The following is a 27581-nucleotide window of genomic DNA, read 5'->3' on the forward strand; positions in this document are numbered from 1 at the left end:
AGCGTTTGCCTCTAGTGTCGCGTTCTCCCTGCTCTGTTTGCTCCAGGGAAGTACCTGCGTGTCTTGCGATTTTGAGTGGTGTGGTTGACAGTATTGCAGGACCAAGGTAAACGGCCTGCAGAGAGGTCCTCTTGTCTGCACGTCGCAGAATGGTGTGTGCGTGGGTGAGAGACGGAGAAAGGGAGACACACAGAGAGAGGCTGGGAGAGAGACAGAGAGAGACAGAGACAGAGAGACAGAGAAGCTGGTAGAGACAGAGACAGAGAGAGGCTGATAGAGAAACAGAGAGACAGAGAGAGGCTGATAGAGAGACAGAGACAGAGAGACTGACAGAGAGAGGCTTCAGAGAGAGGGAGAGAGAGGCAGGGAGGGAGGGAAGGAGGCTTACAGTGGTCAAGAGACAAAATCAACATAATAGGTTTCAAGAGGTGTCTCAGGTTGGCTACAGATTAAATGAATGTTTTAGAAACAGGTTACCAGCTGGTTATGTGTGGAAATGAACAGTGGTTATGATACACAAGAATGTTAGGACGCTCTAGAAGTATTATTGCAAAGTGAGCACACGGGATTTCCAGAGGCAACTCTGGGGCGAGTCTGGGCTCAGCTCTACGTCCCACAACTGATCCTCCCCCGCGAGAGGGGATCTTTCTGTTCCGGTAAGAAGCCCTGGTGAGTTTAGTTCAGGGTCCTGAGCACTTAAGAGGAAGGCGACTGAGTATTTGGGTTCAAGTACGTCTGGGAGGGTACGCCTGGGGTGGCTTCTGCCTTGATGAGGCCGGGTTGTCCCCGCAGGGCGTGACGTGCCTCAGAGGGTGGCGGAAAGGCAAGTCTGTTACGCCCTTGGCCAAAAGGCAAAGAAGAATTCTCCGGTTTGTTTCCCCCGTTTAGGACAATGTCCCTTCTTAAGGACGGGGCTCAGCTCCTCGAGCCGTGTCAGGTGGCTGGGGGGGTCCGTGTCAGCTGCCTCCGTGGGCTGCTGGCCACGCAGCTCGGGGCGAGGAGGCTGGGGGGCGGGACCTGCCTGGCTTGCAGGAGACATGCCCCCCCCACCCCCCACCTGCAGGAGCGGAACGCGGCTTCCTCCCCGCTCTGCAGGCGGTGCTCGGCCTGCTTCTTCTGCACAGGTGTGGGCAGGGGTGCAGCCCACGGGCCTGCGACGACGGCAAGAAGGGCCCCCGAGAGGAGCCCTCGTTCCTGTGACTCTCCCTGCCCATCACACTTTCTTAGGAAGCAGAGGAAGGCTCCAGAGCACCTAAGGGTGTGGTGTAGACGTGTGGAGAAACGCTTACTATGTGAGCCAGAGTTTGACCAGAGATTCTCCGGTGGTTAAACGCCCTAGACGCTCCCGGGGGCTCCGGAGAGAGGGGTACGCTCCCTGAGATGTCAAGTCAAGATCTCCATCAGCCGGCCAGAAATTCCTGCCACCAAATGGCTGATGTTTTACCAAAAGGAAAATCAATAGATGCCCCGTATGGAAATGAACGTCGAAGGAGGTGAGCATCTCCCGGCAGAGGTCGTTGGAGAGGTCAGTGCGTCCAAATTAATCACATTCTTGCTCTTGTGCCTAGTTCATCCACGACCCAACCTTAGGCATGACCTTCACACTCGCCGACGCCCCCCAACGCCAGACTGCCCGGGTTCCTGGGACCCCCTCGGACGTACCCTCAGCGGGGCACACAGTCGCTCAGGAAGTGCTGCCCTGGGGACCGTGTCCCCCACACACAAAGGGGACCGGAGTGTGCTCAGTGCCCACGTCTGCCCACCCGCGTGGGACGGCACTCCCAGACACGCGCTGCACACGTCGAGCAGAATGAGAGCAGTCGCGGCAGAAAGACTGGGACACTTAGCTGTCTGTCCGTGGAGAGAAAAGAGTAAACGAATGTCTGTGCAAAGGCCCACGAGCGAGAAAGAGACCTGGCTGTGCACAGGTGGCAGGTGCTCGCACACTCACCTGTTGGCTGTCCCATCAGGGGACCACAACCACACCAGTGATGCATGTAGTGAGGGAGGGAGGGAACCCGAAGGAGGCAGCTTAGGAAATTCACGAGCAATTAGTACACCACCGTTGGTCTGTCAAAATGTTTAATGAATGCATAAAAAGGAAGAAATGTCTATAAAACAAAAGTTCATCGCAAAATCAAACGGGCATACAATCACCAGAAGGCAGTCAGCATCGAACCCATCAGCATAGCATACAGACGTGTGGCTCGTACAGAGGACGCGGCAAAGCCCCCACCGTCCTAACTCAGGTCCCGCCCGCTGACACCAGTGGCCGTGGACTCGGGGGACCCAACACACATGTCCTACCACGTCCCTCCTGCCGCCTCTGAAGACCACACTCCCCACGAGAGTACAGAACGTATCTACACAACTGGGATATTACGCGAACAATGAGGAATTGAGCTACGGCAGAACTAAAATGTGTTAAATGAAATTAAAAGGCAGCAAACAGGACGCGGTGATTAATCTACAAGACCGATGACATGCCGTAGCAGTAAATGACAAACGGTCTTCATCCCGTACAACCAAAGCTAGAGGCATACACATCAGCCTCAGTGCTGAACGACGGAGAGCAGGTTATGAACGGAGCCTTGACAGTGAATGCAGAAAGGCAGGATCATCAGTGCAGGACCGACTTTCAAAAACTCTTAAAATACAGCGGTATGGAGAAATCCGCGACGGGCATGTTCTGGCCGCATTCTTACTTGGGAACCGTCCAGGTGTTACGTCACCGTGTCCAGCTTAGATTTTCATGAGACCTCACCTCTTCGAGATAAAAAGGAACAAGGACAGTTTCCAAAGCTAACGGTCAGGGCCCGAGTGGCCGCAGCCCCCGTGTGGGCACGTGAGGTCTGAGGGGGTAGGGACGGCAGCGGGCGGGGAGGGACAGCTCTGAGAGCCGCCCTTCTCACCAAGACCACGTGCATCTTAAACTTTGTCCTAAACGCCTGTCCGTCCCTCCCGGGACCCCACGTCCCAGGGCGTTGGAAAACCTGTCCTTTAAAGGCAACAACACGGTCCTTTTCCTCTTGCAACAAAGGAGCGCGTTCCCCATGAATACACTTTTCATTTGTGGCTCTCAAAAGAATATGCCGCCTCAAGGAATTTATAATGCACTTTCCCTGAATGTCAACGCCCCGGCCATCCGGGGTGGGTTGTCGGTGCATTCCGAGGATCGGGGAGGTGGGGGCAGGAGTCCCATGTGGCCTCAGCAGGGGGGAGGGGCACCGGAAGGGCCAGAGGCCAACAGCCTCCTTCCCAGGGGCCATGCATTCAGTCTTGCATGACTGTCCCATGAAAAACCTACTCCGGACAGAGTAACTGAGTAACTGCTTCCCCCCAAACCCACACGGTGGGGGCAGGCCGCCACTCAGGCCTGGGGGGCCCCTAGCATCCCCCGTACCTTACCCAACGACCCCGGCAGCGACAGACGGTGGAAACCTGAAATGGGCTTTTATGGATGATAATCGGGCCTCTGGATTCTCTTCTTTTGTCAAGCTTCAACCCAAAGACCTTTCAATAAAATGAGGGCTCTCCTGATTTATACACAGAACAAAGCAAGAATAAAAACAAAACCCAAAAAGAACCCCTCGGCAGCCCAGGCCAGTAAGGACCCCAGAATCCTAGGGCCATCGTGGGGGTGTGCCTGGGTGGAGAGTGTATTAAGCGCACATCTGCAGTGTTTAAAAGCAAACAGAGGCTGCAATAAAACAGGGGTGTTGAAAACACACTGCTTTCCGGCCGGTGTGCCTGGTAAGCACTCGTGTGAGTATACACACCCAAACTCCCAACTTTTTCTCCGGCATCAAAAGGCAAGGCTGTTCATTTTTAAACCTTCTTTATTCAACATTCAGCAGTGAACAGAGCTGACACTTCAGAAACTCTAACACAATTATTTAAACATTGTTTTTCGTTTTTAAAATCCTGTGGAAATATTGTCATTTCTCTGGGTCCTTGATAATCTAGCAACCCTATTTTGCAAAGCTGAGGCCTACTTCTGAGCTGAATCTTTTCTTTGAAAGTATTAAAGAGGAGGAGAGCCTTAAAGCAATAAAGGTTGTGATCCTACATAAAGGAAGAAAAACGTGTATGCGTGCACACACACACACACACACACACATATACATCATTCGGAAATAGAGTCACAATGGTTGATATAAATGCATTCACAATTTTATTTTCATTGAAGCCACAAGCACTGAAATGAAGTTTGTTTTATAATATATGCTATATAGCCATTTAATCTTTTCTGCACACTTCAAATACATTTTTTCCTGTTCCTTGAGTTCAGCAGAGAAGCTTATGGTTCCAGAGTGGCTGCATGCATACGGGGTGCTTAGCATCATAGCAAGGCTTCATTGGGCAGCCAGAACCTGGCGTGGTCAGACAGCTGTGCTCGAGAAAGCACCTCGGACTGACACCAGCATTCGAAACAGATCAGAGGACCGACACCTTAGGGTGACGCGAGACTGCCCCAGAGTAAGAGCGCACGTCTCCAAACACAGACACTCAAAGAACCAAGCAGAAGACGAACTCCGCCAGCAAGTAGGATGTACCAAGTGTTAGTCCCAAGAAGGCATGACAAGAGCCACATGAGCGGCCTCGCCTCGGGGCAGGTGCCAGAGACATTAGCAGCGCCCGGGGCCCCGTGTGTGCAGCGAAACCGACCGCGTGGTTCGCGCGCGACCGTTTCACGATCATCAGTCGTTTTAAGAATTGTAGTTAGAGATGAGAGAAACTTTTAGAAGCTCCTTTAGAAACCGCAGGTCGGGGTCCCTGCTCCACACTTTACCCAAAAGCCTCCTGACGTTCCCAAGACCGAGTTCAGAGTAAGAACAATACATAGCCAGAGCAAGACCTACGGCGTGTGAGTTCTGTGCGCCCGGCCAGTAAACCCGGGCTTCTTTGAAAACACCCTCTCCTTCCGAAATGCTCAGCTATGCGCCACCCCAAAAAGGCAAGTGACGTGCTATGTGTCTGCTATGGGAAAGCCACTTGGGATTTGGCTCTTGGATGAAACATGAGCACGGATGACCCAGTGACAATCCAGTCCAGAAGCCACCGCTGGACACGGGAGTACAATGGGGGCCTTTTGTCTCGTGATACAATTCTCATCTACAGAACATTTAAATAATGAAACTTCACAGATTCTAGATTCGGGCTAATGAAATAACAGAATAATACAGTTGTGATTCATAGGCACACTCAACCCTCCCGCCCCCCCCCCACCCCTTGCCCCCAAAATAACTCAGACAAAAGACAAAATCTGCTCAAGGCGAATTTAAATCTCGGCTTTGTGCGAAAGTCCTCAATCGCATTATTGTTGCAAGACAACGCGAAGCTAGCAGCGCGGACTCCAAGAAAAACAAGCACGACCCAATGTCGAACCTGAAAGCGGGGGCGCAGGAGGCAAAGCAGCCACGAAGCCCCCAAGCACGAGCCACCAAAGAGCCGAGAACGCGGTGCCCTTCCTGCAGTGCCCACACCAGGCCACCCTAGAGATGCCCGATTGGGAACGTTCTTGTAGCCCTGGGCCACATCCCGATGGCATCCCTTGGGAGGAGGGGAAAGAGGCTGAGTTGTGTGCCAACACGGCAGGCGGCCCCCCGGGCCCCTCCCGCGGCCGGGGGGCACGTCCAGCAAGGACGGCAGGTGGAAAGCGGAGGGGCCGCACCGGCATCTCCCCTACGGCTTAGCTCACCTGCGCACTCTCCTTCCTTCTCCTTGTCAACTACAGCGGACACACGTTCTGTGCACCCCTGTTACTCCTCAGAGCTCACCTTGCCTGAGCCCCGCTTGGGCACACCCCTGTCACCGCCAAAGAAGCGCCCGAGGGAGTCAAGGATGCCCGTGTCTCTGTGCCTCGGGAGGAAGCCGTGCCTGGCGTGATCCATGGCACTGGCGGATGCCAGGTACTTGGAGCCGTGCCGCTGGGAGGGTCTTTTCTGTGACGCCATCACATCGAGGCCCTCGGGAGTGGCTGTGCTGTCCTCTTGGATGGTCTGGAGCTCGTCTGACTCCGAGGGCCGGTCTTTGAAGGTGTTGTCCTCCCTCCCGGGGGCATCTCGGGAAAAGAGGCGGATCAAGTGGGGGCGGCCCCCTGGGTCAGCTGGGTTGGCGTCCTGCCAGGCATTCTTTGGGTCCGCTGTGCGCTTGGAGTCTGTCACCGCCGTGTCCTGAGAGGGGGCCCCATTGTTCTGCTCCACATCTGCCTCCCCTGCAAACAACAGTGAGATATGAATACGGGCCGTGCAAAGCGGAGCAGGGGACAATGACGCTTTCTTCCAGGGCTAGCGTCCTGCCGCATCCACAGGACGCGCGAGGGGCCATCGAGCTGCATGGCAACCCCACATCGCTCGGGCGGGACCCGACCTGGACCGGGCGAGCACCCTACCTGCCGCTCTCGGGCCCCGGGACTTGCCTCACCGGCTCAGGATCTGGCACCCCACATAGAGAGCACCCCCGCTTCCTGCCGACGTGGCCAATCCCCCTTGGGCGCCGCCTTGCCGCGTTTGGAGAGGCCAGCACCGCAGGCACCTTAGTGGGACGTTGAATCCCGAAAATTCCACTGGTGCATAAGCTAAGCGTGTCCGGGAGCATTTATTTGACCAAAGGTATTTTTAGCATTCTTGATAAACATGGAACTTCCCACATCTTTTTGCAATTCATGCCTTAAAGAAATGGGGCATTTAGAATTCTCCAGTTTGAGATTCCACAAGAGGCCTGTGGCACTAGAGAACTGCTTATTCAGGACATTTTCATTTGGCTTCTCTTCTGTAAGTGGCCACGACTGTACACTTCGAAGTGGCCATGGTGGATTTCAAGTGGGATCCCACCATCTCATAGCTCTGTGCGCACACACGAACGCAGCGTTTCCTCCCAGAATGGCAACGCATCCACTTTCCTCTCAAGTTGTAGGTTAGGTCTAAGTGCACGTCCACTCCAGCCCCCTCCACCTTTTGCTACTTATCTATAGAAAATGTGGGTTTCCTCACGCTTCCTTATAATACTCTCCATCCTTCAACCACCCACTAACCTGCTCACGGTCATTTACCCAACGGCAGCATCCATCGTCTGGCCACCTACCTCTCTATCCACCCGCCAATCCGCCCGCAGACCATCCACCCAGCTCCCCACCCAGCTCCCCACCACCCATCCAGGCACTCACCCTCCCTCCCGCCCACCACCAGCGCCCCAGCCACCCGCCCAGCCACCCTGGCCATCTACCCACCCAGCCACCCAGCCATTATTTGCTGAGGACCTAGTAAGCGGGGTGCACTGTGCTAGGCGCCTGGTTTGCAGTGAAGAACATCTGGTCCTTGTCTCAGGAACCCTGATGAGAATGAGTGTCATGAATTGAAGTGTCCCCCCAAAATGGCGGGTCCCCACCCTAAACCCCAGTAGCTGTGAACGCGAGCTTTTTCAGAAATAGGGTCGTTCGTGGACACCTGCGTAAGATGAGGCCCTACTGGAGGAGGGTGGGCTTAACCAATGGCTGTTGTCCTTGCAGAAAGAGGGGGCTCTGGATCCAGACACTGCCACACCGGGAAGAAGAGGCCACATGAAGATGGGGGCGGGCACCGGAGTGATGCGGGAGCCCCGGCCGGTCAGAGACCTGGCGCCCACCCTCCCCTAAGCCGGCAGCCACGGCACAGCCCCGCGGACACGCTGAGTTCGGATCTCCAGCCTCCAGAACGTGAGCATGGAAATTCCTGTTGTCTGAAACCACCCAGCGCGTGGCGGTTTGCCCTTCGGCCACAGGACACCAACATAACGTACAATTTCGTGTCAGCTGCTGATACGGAGACCACAGGGCAGGAGCAGGGGCTTCAGGGAGGCCCCTCGAGGGATGGGATGGGTGGGCCCGGGTGGGGGTGCCGCGGCGGAGGGGAGGGCACCCAGTGCGCAGGCGGCGGGAAGAAGGGGCTGGGTCTGCGGGTGCACAGGTGGGGGGGGGATGCCGCCCACGGGAGAGATGGAGGAAGTATTTGAGGATGTTTGTGCATCTACACGACACATACTTTCACGAACACGTCAGAAACAGAAGGCGAACGATTCCACTCTCTTTCAACAAAATCCCGGCCGTCAGGAGACGGTCCCGTGAATGACACTCATCACACAGTTTCTTGACCTGTACTTCCAAAGTAGAGTACCTCACTCCCCACGTCCGTGCTCAGTGTTTGCCAGTGACAGAGTACAAGGCAGAGCCCGGAACCCGGGATCCCCGTGACCTGATCCAGGCTCCTAGGAGACAGCACGCAGGGTCAGCTGTGCCCGATGCCTCAGAAACTCGTCCCTTAGAGTATGGCACGTCCTTCGGGACCCCTGATGAAATTCAGCTAGGTAGCAACGCAAGTATTTTTTACAACGTATGCGCTAAATGTACTAAATGGCTCGCGGCACAGTAGCAACATGAAAAAGCAACGTACAGAATCCTAGGGCCGCACAAAGCTGTAGATTTTCGCGGGGATGGGATGCTAATTTATAGGTTGCCACAGAAATAGAGTCTGATCTTCGAGCTGTGCCTTATATTCTGTGGTTAATATAAATTAATGCAAATGCGGGAGAGAAAACAAAAGCTATATTGTACGTAATTAAACACATTAACAAAACACAAGCGCATCTGAATACTAATATTTGTGTAACAGTTGGGCCTTGTGTCCCTGAATACGGCTGTTTGTGAGGGCACAGAGAAGGCGTTCCTGTCCTGAAAGTGGCTTCTCTGAGCACACAAGGGGCACGGGGACACTGAAATCTGTGATGTGCAGCATTTTGGGTAGGGACAAATGCAGTTTTAATTTGTCAATTAATATCAGCTTTCATCGAATTACAGCCCAATGTAGTCTTTTTATTGAGACTCGAAGCGTGGAGCATAGCGATTTAGGGCACAATTTGTGAGCCATGGACCTGATTCTACCAGAACATGCATTTACAATGCTCTATTGTTGTTCAAATTCTACACGGATTCGCAATACAACTTTTTTTTTTTTTTTAAAGCCCACCTCATCTAAATGCTAGGATGGCCCCCAGAAAGCTTCGGAGGGGAGACGTATTGGACTTTTGAAAGTAATGCTGTTAAAATCACAGAATGGCTTCCTGGAACATCTCTGAGAAACAGAGACGTCACTCACTCGAGAGTGGTTTCTGGAACAGAGACACCCACCGAACCGGAGGGTGATTTGGGGGGAGGCGGTGTGTATCGTTGGAAGAGACTCAGACGTCCTAACCACAGCAAGTCTCCAGCTGAAGGTCCCAGTGGTCCCGCCGATCCCTGTGTGTCTGGCTCCTTCCCAGGCGGGGTGTCCTCAATCCGGCCCCCCTGGGTGAGTTCTTATTTGACTGACTGCAACCATCTTCTTCTTTTCTTTTTCTTCTTCCTCTTTCTTTTTTTTTCTGCCACTTCATGCTGGGGTTTTTGCTTCACCATCACCGCTGGTCCCAAGGCCGTGGGCTTCTCTGGTGGGATCCCACACTGTAGCCAGGGCCGCTGGAAGGACCGTACAAGGTTTCACGGTACGTGACCTTACTCGCCCCCCGATGTCACGTGCACCAAGGACAGACTCGCCCGCCTGCTCTTCCGTTTGCCCTCCACCGTGTCCCACACGTGTGCCCCCCCCCCCCGTGTTGTTTGATCTCTACGCATCCCATGCGGTGCGTGGTTGGCACTAGGTGCCCAGCAAGATCACAGCCATGCCGATGTGAGCTGGGCCGTTCCTCCCAGAGGAAAGAAGTCAAATCCCCGCCTCTTCTTTGCTAGAAGAACTTTGCCATTGGCATCGCTGCTGTTAAACTCTTTTCTTGTATGCTTATTTTTAAGTGAAGATTTCCCTTCGGTCCTGAAAGGCCCTGCAGCAGGGTCTAAGCTCTGGCTCGGGAACGAATTTCAGTTGTATCATCTGACTCTTTCCGGCTACGCAAAGGGTTTGTAATAGTCTAAATGTAACCCGTCAGCGTGGCTCTGAGGTACCAGCATGAGGAATTCAGTCTCCCGGCTCTATTCTTTCATCAAGTCCAAATCCAAGTTTGTGCGTCAGGCCTGATTGCTCGTGATGTCCACGGTTCACTGAGTGGGACGCACCTGACGAGCTCTGGGACCGCCGGACCGCAGCTGAGCCCGTGGACAACAGAGAAACTGCCATCGACGCATGCTGTGGACAGCAGTATCCGGAGTCAGGGCCAGCGAGGGCCCGAGGTCTGCAGGGCGCAGCGGAGAAGGACCCTGCAGACCAGCCTCAACCTCTCCGACCGGACGATGGCTTCGGGCAGGTCGCTGAACTGGGCGTCTGTGGTGATGATGTGGGACGATATAGCTGCGTTCTTGCCTCAGATACCTTCAGGCCCCTTTCAGCAGCACGCGCTAGGGTTTGGCGAGCTGAGTTTTCACCCAGGGCGGCTGCTCCCGTCCCGTACATGCGGCTGTCCCCAGAGAGCCCGGGACGGGAGGCCTTGGCTGACCGCGCTGGGTGTCTTCTACGCATTATCAACAACCTTAACAAGCAGGTAGTTCTAGAAGCGCTTTTACTCACATGAGGAAACAGACACGTAGGGAAGCTAAGTAGGACTCACTGGAGGACGCAGTGTTAATTCCAGGTCTACGATCGGAATACCACGGCTCCGGGCCTCGCTCGGGGTCTCTTCCGGCCCCGACGGGCCTTACCTGCAGCTGGGCTCTTGCCTCTATGGGGAGAATTTAACTGCACACACTTGACCACTAAGCCACGTGTGGGTCACAGCTGCTGAATGGAGAGAGACAGGCGTAGGGGCGGCAGAGGGACCTCACAGAAAGCCGCCCGTCCCAAGTGAGCAGCTCAGCCAGCGCCCCCACCTGCAAACAGGAGACTGGCCGGAGGCACCCCGCGGGCTCAGCGCACCCTGGGCTCTGGGAGCTGTGCAGGCATAGGCCGAGGTGCCTCCCCGCACGACCCCTGCTCCCCCCGAACCAGAGCCCGATATTCCTAGGATGGGCTCGGATGAAACTGAGGACAAAGTGCATATTGTCCTGTATTTAAGTATCACTGCATTTAACGTGGAACATACCTCGTCTGTTCTACTCCACCGCACCCGTGGGAATCACAGCTCATGAGTAAGTTCCATCAGAACTGCCCGCGTGTGCACGCACATGGGAAAAAATACAGACGTCCAGGCACGCCCCAGACCCCATAAGTCGGGACGCACGGGATGGCACCCGATTCTGCTTTTTTTTTTAAAATTTTTTTTCAACGTTTTTTTTAATTTTATTTTTGGGACAGAGAGAGACAGAGCATGAACGGGGGAGGGGCAGAGAGAGAGGGAGACACAGAATCGGAAACAGGCTCCAGGCTCCGAGCCATCAGCCCAGAGCCCGACGCGGGGCTCGAACTCCCGGACCGCGAGATCGTGACCTGGCTGAAGTCGGACGCTTAACCGACGGCGCCACCCAGGCGCCCCCGATTCTGCTTTTTTAACAGGTCGGGCGAAGTGCCCAGTCGGTCATTCTGAGGACACCTCGGCTCACCGTGTGACGATGGCACATCCCCTCCCCCCCCCCCGCCCCTCCACCCCCTGCTTCCACTCACAGACCACGGTCTCTGGGAGGAGAGCTTAGTCTTGGAGACGCTGAGCATCCTAGGCCCGCTGTGTGTCGGGCCCTTTCCCGCCGTGGTTGGGCTGGGGCTCGGCGCTTTTCGCCCCTTTGGGTTGGCTTGAGAAGGTGCACCCCCCCGCGTGCTGAGGCTTTGGGGCTGAGGTGGTGAGAGGTTTTGCCAACATTGAACTTAAAAACGTGCCCTATACGCTCATCCCACCCAAACCACCGCTGTCGGCTTGTTTTACGTATGCACACTCCTATCTCCACCCCAGGCAGAGGAGGCCTCGAGCCCAGCCCCGGTGAGCGGCCTCCTGGAGAGGTCAAGGGTGGGAAAGCATTAGGAAGCCCGGGGTCCGCACCAGACCTGAAATTCAGATCCAACCCCCCACCCCCCGCTTGCTGCACACGTCCCAAACCCCACCAGTGGCACGGCCTCCACGTGGGGCAACCGCTACAATTTTCCCCACAGAGGGGCTTTTGTGAGCCACCCCTCCGTATTTTTTCTACATGACATCCATCAACTGGGCAGAAAATAAAATTTGTGCGTTCATTTTGAGGGATCAGACTGAACTGACTTCATGCATCTTCTTACCTTGGTTTTAAAAGCACCTGTCCTGGGGCACCCAGGTGGCTCAGCTGGTTAAGTGACCAACTCTTGGTCTTGGCTCAGGTCATGATCTCAAAGTTTGTGAGTGCGAGCCCCACATCGGGCTCTGCACTGGCAGTGAGGAGCCTGCTTGGGACTCTCTCTCTCTCTCTCTCTCTGCCCCTTCCCTGCTCACGCTGTCTCTGTCTCTCTCAAAATAAATAAATAAACTTAAAAAAAAGAAAAGCACCTGTCCTGGGGGGAGGTCTGGTCAGGTCTACAGCACAGAGTACAGGTCAGGCTTGTCTGAGGTGTTTTAAGTTCCCATAAGTGAGCAAACAACCACAAAGCCACAGCTGAACTGATTTGATGAGTCTGTCCTCCATCACAGGGTTTTTTCACCCAAGGAACTAGGATTTTTCCTGGCTGAAAAACACAGGTTCCCAGCTTCCTATCCGCACCCCCTCCTTGTGGGGGCCCCAGACACAGACCGGACCCGGACGGGGTCTCAGAGACCCCACGGGAGGCCTCGCGGTATCTCTTCCTCCGTGGCTTCTGTGGGGCCTGCAGTACAGACAACTAACGAAATGGTGAGATTCATAAAGAAAAGACAAGGCGTTCCCAGACGCCCAGACAGCAGTCGGCATCACCCTGCCGTCCTGTCCTTTATTGCGCCCCGCGGACAGCCCTGCAGCACCTGCGACAAGGCAGGGACCCCGCACGGAGGAGGTTCTCGATGGGGCTCAGTCACCTTCCGGGGCCGGAGAGCGCATCCGCACAGCGATGGGGACACTTGGTGACTTTCATCTAAATACACAATGGCAGAATTCAGAGGCGCTGTATGCGCCCTTGTCCTGGTACACTGGACGGTTTTCTCCTAAGCGATTTGCAGTCTGCTTTTCCAGCTCGTGGTCCCTTTGGGAAGTATTAGCCCCACATAGGCCCACATATCCAAATGCACCAATGTGTCCTGTTTCTGGTAATTGTCCAGGCTAGTCCTTCGTTCCTAGCTCAAAGCAGCAGCATGACGGAATCCACACAATGGAGGAAATCTTCCATCACTGGGTCTTTGGTTTCTGGTTTTTAAACTCACGCTGTTTTAACTTGTACTTTCTTCCCCAGAGCTTCTCCTCATCGGGGACGTTAGAGATTCCGGAGACTATTAAGGCCACTCTGCAATCTAGAGAACCACCACCGACCTGATCTCGGGTCCTCTCTTCCTGGGACGAGTTGCCATAGGCAAGCAAGGGCATGCCCACCCAAATTCACACGCCAAGTTCAACGTCCTCCAGAGCGGGTGAGCTGAAGTCACACAAGGGACTTCTTAGGCTAAAAGGTCTTGAGATGCAGAGACGGCTGTAAGGGGCTCAGGAAAAGCTACCTAATACTTTGCGCCTTTGCAGAAGAGCCCCAACCAATAGAAGGTGGCCCTGCCTCATACGGCCTGGGGAAAACCGTCCGGAAACACAGGGCTTGAACTGAAGCGACACCATTAACTCTGCTCCACGGGTCTTGTTACATTCGGATCCTCTATTCGCTTCTGTTGGGGGCAGGCGGTGTGGATCTCTCTGTTCGGGACTTTTAGGGAAGGCAGCTTTGCAGATGAGCCCACGGCCTCTGGGAGCGCGCCTGTCCGCCCGCCGACTGAGCCCTGCCCGTCCGGCCCCTCTGGCCTCCGGCGCCCATCCTCTCCCAGCCAGCCCATAGATAACCGCTCAGAACGCCAGCTCCTGGGGCTCCAATTCCCCCAAGCGCAGATTCCAGGAAAAGAACCAGGAGGCAGACACCGTTCCCTTTGCTTAGACCCGAGGCTGGGCTACAGTCGCATTTTCACTCAAAGTATGAAATCAGTCATTCCCGGAACAAAATCTCCAGGTTGCTTTTCCGTAAGGGTGGTGTTTTGGTTGTTGTTGCTCGTTTAAATTTTTTTTTTTCTTTGCCTCGCCACTCTGGGCCTGCAGGTGTGGGACCCCCTGCGGTGTCCCACCACGAGACGGTCCCACAGCGAGAGTCCAGGTGGCAGACTCTTCTTGGAGCCCTAACGAGGACCCATGAAGCTAAGAGCACTCTGACAGCGGAGAGGCGAACGTAGAGCTCCTCAGACCCTCTACAGCCAAGTGCAGAAATAAAACCCGCGCGTGTGTGAGGGGCACACGATGTTTCGTGGCGGGTGCTTGGAAGCAGATGCTGGGAATAACAGGTACAGGCCTGGCTGCCCCACCTCACCCCTACCCGCCTCCAAGCGGGGGGCCAGGCAGCCTTCCCGGGAACGGAGTCGCTGGGGAGCCCCTGCTTCCTCGCCTAAGGCCTGAGAGGCTGAGATGGGGGGTGGGGCTCTGGAGGTAGGGGCAATGTGCCCTCCTCCACCTCCAGCCGGAAGTGCCCTCTTCCTAAGTGACGTTAACACGGGGCACGCAGGTGTGTCCCTGACGTGGGAGGCCCCAGGAGAAGCATCCTGCCCAGTCTGCGTGTGGACCAGCCCCCGCCCATCGCGGGGGGGGGGGGGCAGAGGACCGCACTGGCCACCAAGCCTGTGGCTCTGCCGGGCTCTGGTTAAACTCAAACCAAGAGCCCCCGCGGGAAGGCCAGGGACTGGCGGCAGACAGAGGCCCGCAGGCGCTGTGGTGCGGACCGCGACCCGGGAACCGGTGCTCGTGACCAAGCCCCCTGCGACCTGGGAACCGGTGCTCGTGACCAAGGCAGGAGGGACCCCCTTCCTGCGAGGGGAGGCCTTCTGAGGCCACGCCACAGGCCCGGCATGGACAGGACCTCAAGCTGCCACAACGTGGCTGACCACCCGCTTTAAGGAACAGGGGCGCTGTGAGTGCCTGTGTGTCCCCGTCCCAGCGGCCCCGCCCCTCTCCGCAGAGGAGCCCTTGGGGCCCTTGGGCGGGTGGGGCCGTGGAATGTGCCAGTGTAGGCCAGGGCTGAGAGGACCCTCCTTGTTTGTGGAATACTTCTGTCCTTGGCTCCCCGTGCTCGGGGTCACCAGGGAGGGCGATGGAAACAAAAAGGCCCATGGTTGTGGCCCGTGGATGTGCTGTGGCAGAAATTCTGCATCTATGAGAGGCATGCGGCCGCCCGCCAGGCTATTGGCAGAGACGTCTTTAAAACTTTTCCACAAACGAATCTTATCAACCCACCCATCGCGCACAAATGCCTCCTTTGTGCGCCCAGAACATATAGTTTTTATGTGCTCTAAATAGCTCACCCCTGGAGCCCTCCCACAGCAGGGACGGGGTCGCGGGAGAGGCAGCCCGAGTGCAGAGCAAACGGCCCGCGAGGGTCGGGCCGGGGCTCCACTGCGAGTCTGCACCTCGTGGGGCCCGAGTTTCCTCATCGTACAACGTGGTGCCGGCTTCCCCGGCACAGCTGGTGTAGAGATACGGGATTTTTTTTTTTTTTCAAAAGCCCGATGTCCACACGGGTTCTGTGCCCTGAGCAGCCTCTGTCTCAGTGAAACTGGGTACCAGCAATGAACAGGCCCGGAGGGGCGGCGAGATCGCCCACAAGCAGGTGGCATCCCGGGAACGCTACAGGCAGCTCTCCAGCGGGGGGTGAATAAGCTGAAAGAGGTGCTCCTGTCTCCACGTCTGTCGTACCCAGTGGGGCTCGGTGATCATGGCAGAGTTAAACTGACTTGGGACTGTGAGACCAAAGGTCGCTGAGGTCAAATCCAGTGGACTTTGGTTCTACCGCCGACTCTGCGGCCTCGAGCACGTGAGTCCATGTGTTCACGTCCTGGCGCCTCAGCTGCAGAATGGAGCGAATTACTGGGGTCCCTCACGGGACTGCTGGGACAAGTACGTGAGGGGCACGTAATAAAGTGGCTTAGCCCTGGTGCAGACGGAGTACCCATCAGTCAGGGCTTCTGTTACTGTGGCTGGTGTGATATTTGAAACACTAGTCTAGGGATACCTTGTATACAGCAGTAAGAGCCTACACGTTTTCCACATACCAACTATCCATCCATCCATCCATCCATCCACGCATCCACCAACCACCATCCACCCACCGTCCACCCACCACCCATTCACCACCCACCCACAATCCATCCACCCATCCATCCACACATCCATCCACCACCCACCCACAATCCATCCACCCATCCACCATCCATCCACACATCCATCCATCCACCCACCCATCCATCCACCCACCCACCCATCCATCCACCCATCCATCCATCCACCACCCATCCACAATCCATCCACCCATCCACCATCCATCCACACATCCATCCACCCATCCATCCACCCACCCATCCATCCACCCATCCACCCATCCATCCATCCATCCATCCATCCATCCATCCACCCATCCACCATCCACGACCCATCCACAATCCATCCACCCATCCACCATCCATCCACACATCCATCCACCCATCCATCCACCCACCCATCCACCCACCGATCCATCCATCCACCCACCCATCCACCATCCATCCACACATCCACCCACCCATCCACCCACCCATCCATCCACCCACCCACCCATCCACCATCTATCCACACATCCACCATCCACCCACCCACCCATCCATCCATCCATCTATCTATCCATCCACCCACCACCCATCCACCTACCCAAGTACCCATCCACCCACCCAATCACTCACCCATCCACTAGCCATCCATCTACCCATCCAATTACCCACCCATCTCTCCAGCCATCCATGTATACATCCCCCCCCCAATACTCATTTCATTCCTATGTTTAGCAGAATTCGAACTGCCCCCAATAATTCTCACCCTTATATAATCCTAAAAAACTTATAAAAATGATGAGGCATCCCTTGTGATTATATTATGTCACATGGAAAAAGCGAGATTATCTGGGACTGTTTACTCCAACCACAGGAGCCTTTTGAAGGCAGAGTTTTCTTCAGCTGGCAGTGGAGGCAGAGGTTAGAGAGACTCTCGATCAAGCAACGAAAGGTGGAAAGCACCGTCTCTGGCTTTAGAGACAGAGGGTCCACGTGCAGGGTCCAGAGATTGGCCGCTAGGAGCTGAGGGCGACCCCAGAAGACAGCCAAGAAAGAAATGGGGATCTCATCCCAACAACCACACAGAACTGGATTCTGCCAACAACCTGCTTGAGCCTGGAGCCGGATGTCCCCCCGGGCCTCCAGATAAGGGTCTGACCTGGTTGACCCCTTGACGTCGCCCTGGGTGGTGCTGGGCAGAGAACCCAGCACGTCACGGACAAGTTGTGTTTTCAGCTGCTGAGAGTGTGGTGACTGGTTATGCAGCAACAGAAAACGCATCCATGTCTGTTGTGTGCTGGGGGAGCAGACGGAGGCGAACAAAACCGGGCTCCTGTCCCCGTGCGCTCGCAGATTAGGAGACGGGAATTCATAGCACGACCTCACAAATACACGGGCTTTACACGAAAGAAAGAATCTCGTCGGTGGGAGGGCCTGGGGGTCAGAGAAACTTAGCTTCCCTGTGGCCTGGGGTGAGAAAGGGTCAGCCACACACCAGGGCTGGAGATGGAAAGGGGCCTGGACACGGAGGGGAACGTGGTCCCAGCAGGCCGAGTGTGGGCGCGCTGGGTGTTGAAGGTCACGTAATGTGCTTTGTTCTTTATTCTGTGAGCATGAGATGCCACAGAAAGGCCTTTTCAACTGGGACACAACATAACCAGATGTATGTTTTCAGAAAGCCCTCCTGGTTCCACTGAGGAAAAAAGCCAGAGCCAGGGAACAGCAGAGAGGTTGAGGGGTCAACCAGGCCAGGGATGACGGAGGCCTGGGCTGGGGTCAGCGTTTGGGGGCTGGGGCAAAGCGCAGATCCGGGAGTTTAGGGGATAAGAATCAGCACGGCTTATGGCAAAGCTCTGGGGGTGGGGAGGGGGGAGGGGGGGACAGGACAGCTTCCAGGCAGCGTCGGCATCGCCTGGGAACTTGCCAGAAGTGCAGATTCTCTGGCTCGTGCCAGGCCTGCTGACCAGAAGCCGGGCGGGCCCCCGGTCTGCGTGTTGAGAAAGCTCCACAGGGATTCTGATCACGGGGCACCTGCAGAGCGGGAAGCCTCGGGCGGGCGGAGGGGTGGGCATCCACCGAATCAACACGACCGCCCAGAGGGGCTGTCACGTACACTCCCAATGCGGGCCGCACTCCCCTCCGTCCGAGCCTCTGGACGCCCCGCCCCCAGACCAAGTCAACAGAAAGCTCAGGGCGCGGTGAGGGCACCTTTAGAGGCATCCCCTGGGCTCCAGGGCCACCGAGGTGGCGGGTGTCGGTGCCACCTTCCCCACAGTCTCCCCCCGAGTGGCCCAGGACCCGTGTCACCACTGATGAACCGCCTTCAGGGCAGGGCGGGTCTCACTCACGAACACGGGTGTCGTCCTCTCCCCCAGGGAACGTCGGGGAGCTTTCAACGCCGACCTGTGCTGTGGTCCCAACGCCAGCCTGGCTGACGCAGATCTGCCTGTTCTGGAAGCGGGCCCCACGCCTCGCACTTAGATTCCTGCAGCGGTTTTAAAGTGCAAACACTTCAATACGTGAACGGGAACCTCAGGAGGAAATGCCGGGCCAATCCCTTCCAGCTTTCCGTACTTCTCCTTCTCCCCCCAAATTTGGCCTCAGGAAACAAACAAGAAGGTAATAAGACTCCAGGCTTCGACGAGCTACAGTCAGTGCAGCAAACAGTAAAGAAAAGTGGAAACATCCTCAGAACACGAAAACAGCATCATGCACCTTAAACATCACCTTTAAACCGTCTTGGTTTACCTTTAGCCCAAACAAGTTCAACAGCGGCTTTCCAGAGCTCAGTGGGCATCACGTTCAAGCTCTGTGCTGACGCCTTCAGCCAGGATAGTAACCTTTCCTCGGGAGAAGCCGTCTGGCCCTGGGTCACGACTGTCAACAGCCGCAAAGTAGCAGCCCGCGGTCCGAGCCCTTCCTGCTGGCCCCAACCTGTGCTCAGGTCACTTCCTTCACTTTGACCCCGTTCAGCCCTCGTCCCTGTTGCAATTCTGAGCAGGTCTGAGATCTCCCAGCCGGATCTGTGACCTCACGGCTGACTTGTGTGAAAATCACAATGTCATCTGATGTGCGTTATCACACCCTGAAACTCCGCACAGAGTAGCTGGGCTGGAAATGTCGTGGGCAGGCGCTCCACACCCAGAGCTCAGGCTGCCACCTTCCCCACCCGCCACGGGGCCACCCCAGGCTGCCCAGCGCACCCTCAAGACGGCCAACTCGGCACAGGCTTGAGATGGAGATCCAGGGGTGGCTCAGGGTCTCTCGGGGGCCGGGAGCCCCGTCCGGGGCATGTCACAAGTCGAGGAGCCCTTGTCCTGGCTCGGGGCAGTCAGGCCCCCCACCCCCCGCTCCCAGTCCTCCCCGGGGGCCAGGAGATGTGAACAGGTGCTTGCTTCCTTTGTGGGGAGAAGAAGTACCACAGAGGAAAGCTCAAACACGCGCCCCACACCTTGACCCCCCTGCGTGTATGCTCACGCATTTACAGCAAACGTGTGTGAGGGGCACCCATGGGGGCGGTGTTGGGGAGAGCAGATGCACATCAGGCCAAAGCAGGAAAGCCAAGTGCATGGCCTTTGCTGGAGGTGGCCATCGTGCACCAGGAACGAGGCTGAGTCTGCACGCAGCCCCTGCCACAGTGACTATTGAGAAGGGAAGAAAATGCTGCAAAAGCAAAGGGGGGTCTCTTCTCAGAGGCCACGTGGCAGGACGACTGCAGGGGGGCAGGGGGGCCCCTGTGCTGTCAGAGTCTCCCAGCGCCATGTGCAGTGGTCAAAGAAGGTTGGAGGGGAGGTGACTTCCTACTGTAAGGAGCCTTTGGAGCAGGTACCATCTGGGCGCTGCCTCAGACTTCCTCTCTGTAGGATTGTGGGAAAGACAGTCACCTGCTGGGAGAAGGTGGGGGGCAGGGAGGGACACGCAACACCTGTAACGGTGTGTGCATTGTGCGGAGCTTGGTGACAGTGCCTTTCTGCTGCACCTGATTCCTCTGCTCCTCTTGTGTGTGTGCATGCATGTGTGTGCATGCCTATGCATTTGTGCACACATGTGAGTGTGTGCATGTAAGTGCATGTGTGCATGTGTGTATGTGCGTGCATGCATATATGTGCATGTGTGCGTTGTGTGCACATGTGGGTGTGTGTATGTGTACGTGTGTGTACGTGTATGTGTGCATGTGTGCATGTAAGTGCACACATGCAGTACATGTGTACACATACATGTACACACGTAACCGTGTGGGTGTACATGTGTGCATGCACGTGTGCATTTGTGCGCACGTGTAAGTACACGCACACATATGTGTACATGTAAGTGCATGTATGTGTGCATGTGTGTACATGACAGTATGCATGTGTGTGTATGTGTGCATGCACATACGTGCATGTGTGCGTTATGTGCACATGTAGGCGTGTGCATGCGTATATGTGCTCGTGTGCCTGTAAATGCACACGTGTGCACATGTGTACACATGCATGTGCATGCATGCAAGCATGTGCACGAGTGTACATGTGTGCGTGCGTGTGTGTGCATGGGCACGCGTGTGCTGGGGAGATTGGGTGTGCCGGGTCACGTTGACGCCACCATGCCGCTAAAGGACTTTTGCTGGAAAGCCAATGCTGTGACTTGAACACAGGTCTGTTTCCCTTCCTAGTGTGGGGGTGCCTGGAGAACCGATCCGGGCCACACCGGCTCTACCGGCTCCTTCCGGTCTCCCACGCCCTCCCAGCGCCCACCCTCCGCTCAGGCCCCTGCGTACGTGCATTCTCGGGCACCCTCAGGAACCCACGGGGGCCCCTCTCCCGTTGGAGGACGCCACCTTCTCGGGCGGAAGCTGTCTGTCCTGCAGGCCTCGCTGACCTTGGGGCCTGTGCGACCATCTTCCTTCCAGCTTTCTTTCCCTACTTCCAAACGCTCTCCCTGGGTCCCAGGAGGAGGCTCAGGCCATCCGGCTCTGGCAGCCGACCCCTGCCCTCCGCCCAGCCTGCCCTCGGGTCCCGAGCAGCCCGCACCCTCCCGTCGATCCGACCGCCTGCTGATCCAGCGGGCAGAATAGGGATGTCATCTCTTGGGACAAACTGACAGACCAAGGAGGCTCGCTCCACATCAGGCCTCCTGTTTCCGAACACTGGCTGACCAAGCGCTTGGATATCCTTCTCCAGTGATGCCCTGTTGTCAGGAGTGTGTCCAGCTTCTGGAGAGACTGGCCAGAGGCACAGAGAGACCGCTGGAGGGCTGCTCCCAACAGTCCTGGCTGAAGGTCAGTGAGCGGGATGGGGGAGCGGATGCCGGTGGGCTCTCCAGGAGGGACGCAGACATTAGTAAAGAACAGACCCTCTGGGGGGAGGCTCCACGGACCGGCTCTGTGACTGTGGGGAGGTTCCTCACCTTCACTGAGGGAGCGTCTGTTCCCTGAGGGGTGGACGGCCTCTCGGCGGTGGGGGGAGGCTGCTCCGTGCACACCAGGTTCCGGGGGCCACGCTGATGCTTGGTGAGGGCAGGCACGGAGCACGTGCTGGTGACAGAGGGGACGTGGCCCCAGGCGGGGTGCAGGGGGACGGGGGGTGCATCCAACTGACCCCCTGAGTCAGGGCATGGGAACCAATTACAGAAAGACACGATTCTGAAATAAAACACTGTTGCACTTGGAGGGTATTTCCACACAAACTCGAAGCCACAGCAGGGAGTAGTAAGGTGATCGATAATCCCCCTTGAAGACGGCGAGCAAATTAAACGTTTAAAAACCCTCCCCGCGCACGACGGCTTCGGTCCGTACCGGGGCCAATAATTTAGCCCAGTTACTACTGGCAGGAGGCCGTTCAGCGAATCACCCAGTAGATCGATCCGCTGAAGGATTAATCGATCCGCATGGGAATTAAGAGCTGGTGTCAGAAATCTTAGATGAAAGGAAACGGGAACAGCAGCGGCTGAAGGGACAAGAGCGTGAGAACACGTCACAGCACGGAGGGCAGGTTCGGAACCAACAGCTCCGAAGCATGGCAGCGGCCTCTCGAAGAACCGGCACGGGGGGACCTGGGGGTTATGGACGCTCGGACACATCTCCACAAAGAACGTACGTCACCGCCCCAATTTTACACGTGACGCAGTCATGCTTGGGCGGTCTTACCCAGCGAGGAGAAATGCCAACCCGGGCTTTCTGCTACCATATCGTGTGGTTTTTCACGCTGCTTCGTGACGAGTCCTGGGAATTAGACGGACGTACCGTCCCGGATGTGTGACGTCTCTGTTCAGTCTCCTTGTAGTCCCACCTCCACAGGGCCCGGAAAGGCCTGGAAGGGCCTGGAAGGGAGTGCTGCCATGCATGGGTGCATGCATCCACGTGGCATCTGTGCGGCTGTGTGCACGGACACACACACACCAGCACGTGTGTGCATACAGCCCTTGCTTAATGAAGGAATCCTTCGTCAGTTGCTTCGTGGACCGTTTTTCAAGCACAGGAAATGTTCTGACTGGCTATAGGCACAGTGCTTCATTCCTATTCTGAACGGAGCAGAAATCAACACGACTTTACTGGTTAGCGGGCCATGTGCATCATCGGTGACGCAAAAGTTGTCGGCAAACTACACCCACGGCCAAATCTGGCCCGTCTCCTGTTCTTGTACAGCTTGCAAGCCGACAATTTTTTTTCTTACTTTCTTAAATAGTTTAAAAAGAAAAAAATAGTATTTCGTGACACATGGAAAGTATATAAAATTCAAATGTCGGTGTCCATAAATAAAGTTTTATTGGAACGCAGCCTTGCTCATTTACTGACAAAAGCATCTGTGTTCGCTTCCATGCTCCAAAAACAGAGTTGAGTAAGCGCCAAAGGGACCATCTGGCCTAAAACATTTACTGCCTGCCCCTTTACAGAGAAAGCTTATTGACCCCTGTCATCTATAATCTAATTTTCAGCTCTAAGAACAGGACTAATTAGCCATGCGGCCTTCATAGGGTACAAAACGGACAGTTACACATCACACAAGTTCAGGAGAAGTCAGCGAACTGTGAGCCCCAGAGTCCAAGAATCTACGTAACTCTTTTTTTGCACTCAGTGTCAGGACGCATGGGAAGGTGTTCTTTGCGCTGTGGAAGTGTTGTGGCTTGACCCATAAGGCGGTGATAAAAATGCATTTGGTTTTAACGTAATGAGTAAAATTAATGACGGTTATTTTATGATTCATTATCTTAAAAATTCTTTAAATTTTAATTTAGAGAGAGAGAGAGAGAGAGGAGGGCAGAGAGAGAGGGAGACAGAGAATCTTAAATAGGCTCCTCGCTCAGCTTGGAACCCGACACAGGGCTCGATCCCGTGACCTGAGCTGAAATCCCATGATCCCATGGGATCCCATGATCACGACCTGAGCTGAAATGAAGAGTCAGACGCTCAACCGACTGAGCCCCCCAGGCGCCCCTTCCTTCCTTTACAATCCTGAAGTTTGTTCACTAACTCATCAGATGACACACGACTGCTTATTTTGGAAAAATTACCGATAAAAGGCCTGTAGAAAACGCAAGTGAGGACTGCAGCGGAGTTTATCTATTGGAAACCAGGTCAGAGCTGCGCCATTCCTACGAATCACAGCACAACAGAAGCCAAACTTGGAGCTCTCCAGCGTGGACGTGAAGAAGCACCATTCACGACGAAATGGAAGCTGCTGCCAGCGTCTACAGCCTCTGAGATCTTTCTGGAACTTTTGCTTGCTGACTGCGTAGCTGCGGGTGTTCCGGATTGAAGGGAGCAGAGAGCAGGTGCACGGAAAGTGGCAAGCTTTCTCATGCTTTCAGCCAAAGACACAGGTTCCAGAAACTGTGTCCTTGGTCTTCCGAGAAGATCGGACGCTGGCACCAGACCGCCTTACGGGGGGCATGCGCTGTGACTGGACGAAGAGGAAACAGGGGTCCGTGATTTAACTGTTTTGACCGGCCTCCCTTCTCTCAGCTGAAACAACTTCAAGCTTGACCGTCGCACCTCGAAACATGAATGCTATTTCGTAAGTATTCAGAGAATACTTTGGTCACGCCTTACCCAGGACGGGTCAGAAACAGGACGGCATCACCCACGGCTCTCAGGGTCAACAAATAATCGATACATTTACATTTTAGTAAATGAGAGAGTTATTTTTAGGTCTCTTCTTGGGGACAGTCGCAGATCTGTTCAGCAGCACTTTCTGTCCCTGGGAGCCAAGGAACAATGCTGTCAAATGTCTGGCACCGCGGAGACGGGGGTTCTTCAACAATGTCTGCTTTTCACAAGCGGCGTCCGGCACCGAGAAAGTGCCGACACGGTGCCAGCCTGGTACCAGCCCGTGTTAGCTGCTGCTGGTGTTTAAGGATAAAAATAACTTGAAAACTCTTCAGGTTGAGAAACGTTCAGGGAAATGCTTTAAAAAACTCAGGCAACGAGACATGTTATTCAGATTAAGAAACAGCGATGTCCGGCCAGATACACGGGGAGAAAAAGACATTCCAAGATGCCATTTACACAGACGGCCTCAGGTGAGCCCTCTTCAGCTCACCTGCTGCTTTAACTCTTCTTAGATATGTGTTGTTTCAGTAAAGGGCACACGAATACGCTTTTTTTTTTTTTGGCTTATTTTCTTTTTTGGAAACCATCTCCAGACTGCTTCTCACGATCCTATCGTCAGATACGATCCGATGTCATAGGGTGTCCAACTGAAGAAACAGCAAAACTCCCCTAAGTACTTTTGAAGATTTATGTATGAAAATTCTAAATTAGCCACGGGGGCGCTTATGATAATCTACTCTGATGTTTTGTTCCATGAACCTTGACTAGGTTGGTCATTCCGAAAGGAAATTATAAGCGGAAAGTCAGCGTTTCCACCGCAAGGAAGTAAGCTCGTATCTACGCTCTTACGTGGGTGTGTGTTACAAAGGTCTCTACGGGGAATCGGTCCCCTTGAACCAAACAGTGACATTCAAACTTTTGATCACAGGGACAGTGTGCTCATTTCCACCAGTCTTGGGTGAATTCTGGGGTCCGGTTCCTGGTCCCTGAGTATCTGAGCCACAGCTGTGTGATGTAACCTGCCAGGTGGCTGTGCAGGCCCCCGGGCACCGAGCGGGTGTCACTGCTCGCTGTCATCACCCAAGGCCAGTGTCCCTCACAGCACAGCAGGGGTGGGTTGGAGAGTCACCTCGGCCTGTATGTCCACACGAGTTCAAATGCAGTGCATGAACGGTCGTCGCCTGAAAGTGGTTTACAGGATGCGAACCTTTTGATCTCCAAGAATATCGTGCGTCTTGTAACGGACTGAGCAATGGTCGCGCTGTCACGTGAGGGGGCTACGTTCTCCCTCTGCTTTCACGAGGTCCCAGAATCGAGGGACAGCAAAGGCAGAACACGTCAAAGCTGAGCCATCCACATCTGCCTAAAATACCGTTTTCACAGATGCCACTCACACCTGACGGGCAGAGCCGGGATCTCACACCACCTCCCCCTTGCTCCCGCCGCCTCTCCCCCTGCTCACACCGCCTCCCCCTGCTCACACCGCCTCTCCCTGCTCACACCGCCTCCCCCTGCTCACACTGCCTCCCCCTGATCCCACCACCTCCATCTGCTCACACCACCTCCCCCTGCTCCCGCTGCCTCCCCCCGCTCACACCGCCTCCCCCCACTCACGCCACCTCCCCCTGCTCTCACTACCTCCCCCTGCTCCCGCCACCTCCCCCTGCTCCCGTCACCACCCCCCCACTCCCACCGCCTCCCCCCCCTGCTCCCACTGCCTCCCCCTGCTCGCACCACTTCTCCCTGCTCGCACCACCTCCCCCCCTGCTCACACCGCCTTCCCCCTGCTCACACTGCCTCCCCCCTGCTCACACCGCCTCCCCCTGCTCCCGTTGCCTCCCCCCGCTCGCGCCACCTCCCCCCGCTCCCTCCACCTCCCCCTGCTCCCGCCTCCTTCCCCCCCCCCCGCTCACACCGTCTCCCCCCCTGCTCGCACCACCTCCCCCTGCTCACACTGCCTCCCCCATCACCTCCCCCTGCTCCCACCACCTCCACCTGCTCACTCCACACCCTGTTCCTTGGGTGCAGGAAGAGGCACCCATCTTGGAAGATGTGAGCGGCGGGCTTTTAGTCCAGGGAAGTGTCGGCTCAGAGAAGTTACATTGGAAAGTGATCGCCCAATGACCACAACAGTTCGCGGAGGCTGGAGAAGAAATATCTAGGGTCTCTCCATCCCTCTGCTGCCTGCGCACAGGACATCTTTATGGATCGAGCGAATCAGACACGAAAATGCACTTTTCCAGGGGGCGGTGGACGGTGTTCGACAAACACCCAAATGCAAATGGCAGACATCCACATGGAAGCAGAGGCAGACAGCCTGCCCTCTGGAGCTCGGCGTGCAAACAAAATAAAGCCACGGCGGGTAGGCGTCCGCCCGAGCCAGCAAACGCCTCTGACCACCGGGGCCGTAAACAGCAGCGGGGCTCACACTAGGCAGGATGAAGAGGCAGCCCACACACCCACCAGCCGGGAGGGACCGGCAGCACAGGGGCCGTCCCCAAGGAGCGAAGCCCGAGACACCCCGCCACGTGGACAGACCTGCAAAGCGCTGAGCGAAATGACAGAAGTGTGCAGATCCACAGACAGAATGTGGATTAGCTGTTCGGGGACTGGAGGTGGCAGAGGGGGCGGAGAACCGCCATCGGTGCGTGTGGTCTCTGGGACAAGAAGCTTCTGCATTCGGTGATGGTGAGCACTGCCCATCTCCGTGAACTTGATGGGCTAGAAGTCGCATCTCAGTAAAGCCGAGAACAATGAAAGTGATGACGGAGGTCACTTCGCTTGCGTTGCTTTACTACAACTTTTCAACAAAACAGAAAAGACACCAGAACAAAAAAGGAGATGCGTTCAGATTTTCCACGCAATTGAAAGAAGCCAAACCATGTTGAGTATTTAATTCCTAATGCCGGCAAGCGCACTGATGATGATGTATCTATGCAATAAAATAATTAGATCTATTACTCCTCAGGAGCAGGTTCTGAGCAACACTTACAATCACAGGATTACTGAAAACCACTGCAGAGATAGAAATGTAACGATCTTCTGTACTGTGGCCTCCGCACAGGACCGCCATGCCGGTAAGAAGGATGCTGTGGGCTGAGAATCAGAGATCTCAGTGTAACAGGTGTCTCTCTGGCTTTGTCTCCACTGGGAAGCACACTCCTGCTCAAATCCCCTCCCGGGGCTCACGCACTCAACAAGAAGCAGACGAGAAGTGGTCCCAATGGCTAGTACCCTTAGCGTGCAGGGGTGCTGTCCCCTTAGGATGACACAGGCAGGGACCGGACCCCCGGCTGAGAAGGTGGCCGTGGAACAAAGAGGCGCCAGGATGGCCCATACGGGGGCGGGGGGGGGAAGGTAGGAAAAGTAAATGTCGTGCTTATGAGGTCGGCGTGTCAGGCCCGTTACTGACTTC

At 55.6% G+C, this 27581-nt stretch overlaps 1 protein-coding gene across 5 annotated transcripts in view; it reads right to left on the minus strand.

The window, feature by feature from the left end:
- MBP (myelin basic protein) overlaps positions 1 to 27581 on the minus strand; it is a 116832-nt gene that overhangs the window by 27015 nt on the left and 62236 nt on the right. For all 5 annotated transcript variants that reach the window (XM_045041270.1, XM_045041271.1, XM_045041272.1 and 2 more), the window contains exon 4: positions 5781 to 6217. In XM_045041270.1, the coding sequence (XP_044897205.1) occupies positions 5781 to 6217 (437 nt within the window). The remainder of the gene's footprint in view (positions 1 to 5780; positions 6218 to 27581) is intronic.

This window comes from Felis catus, chromosome D3, assembly GCF_018350175.1.
Source record: "Felis catus isolate Fca126 chromosome D3, F.catus_Fca126_mat1.0, whole genome shotgun sequence".
In the NCBI taxonomy this organism is placed as follows: domain Eukaryota; kingdom Metazoa; phylum Chordata; class Mammalia; order Carnivora; family Felidae; genus Felis; species Felis catus.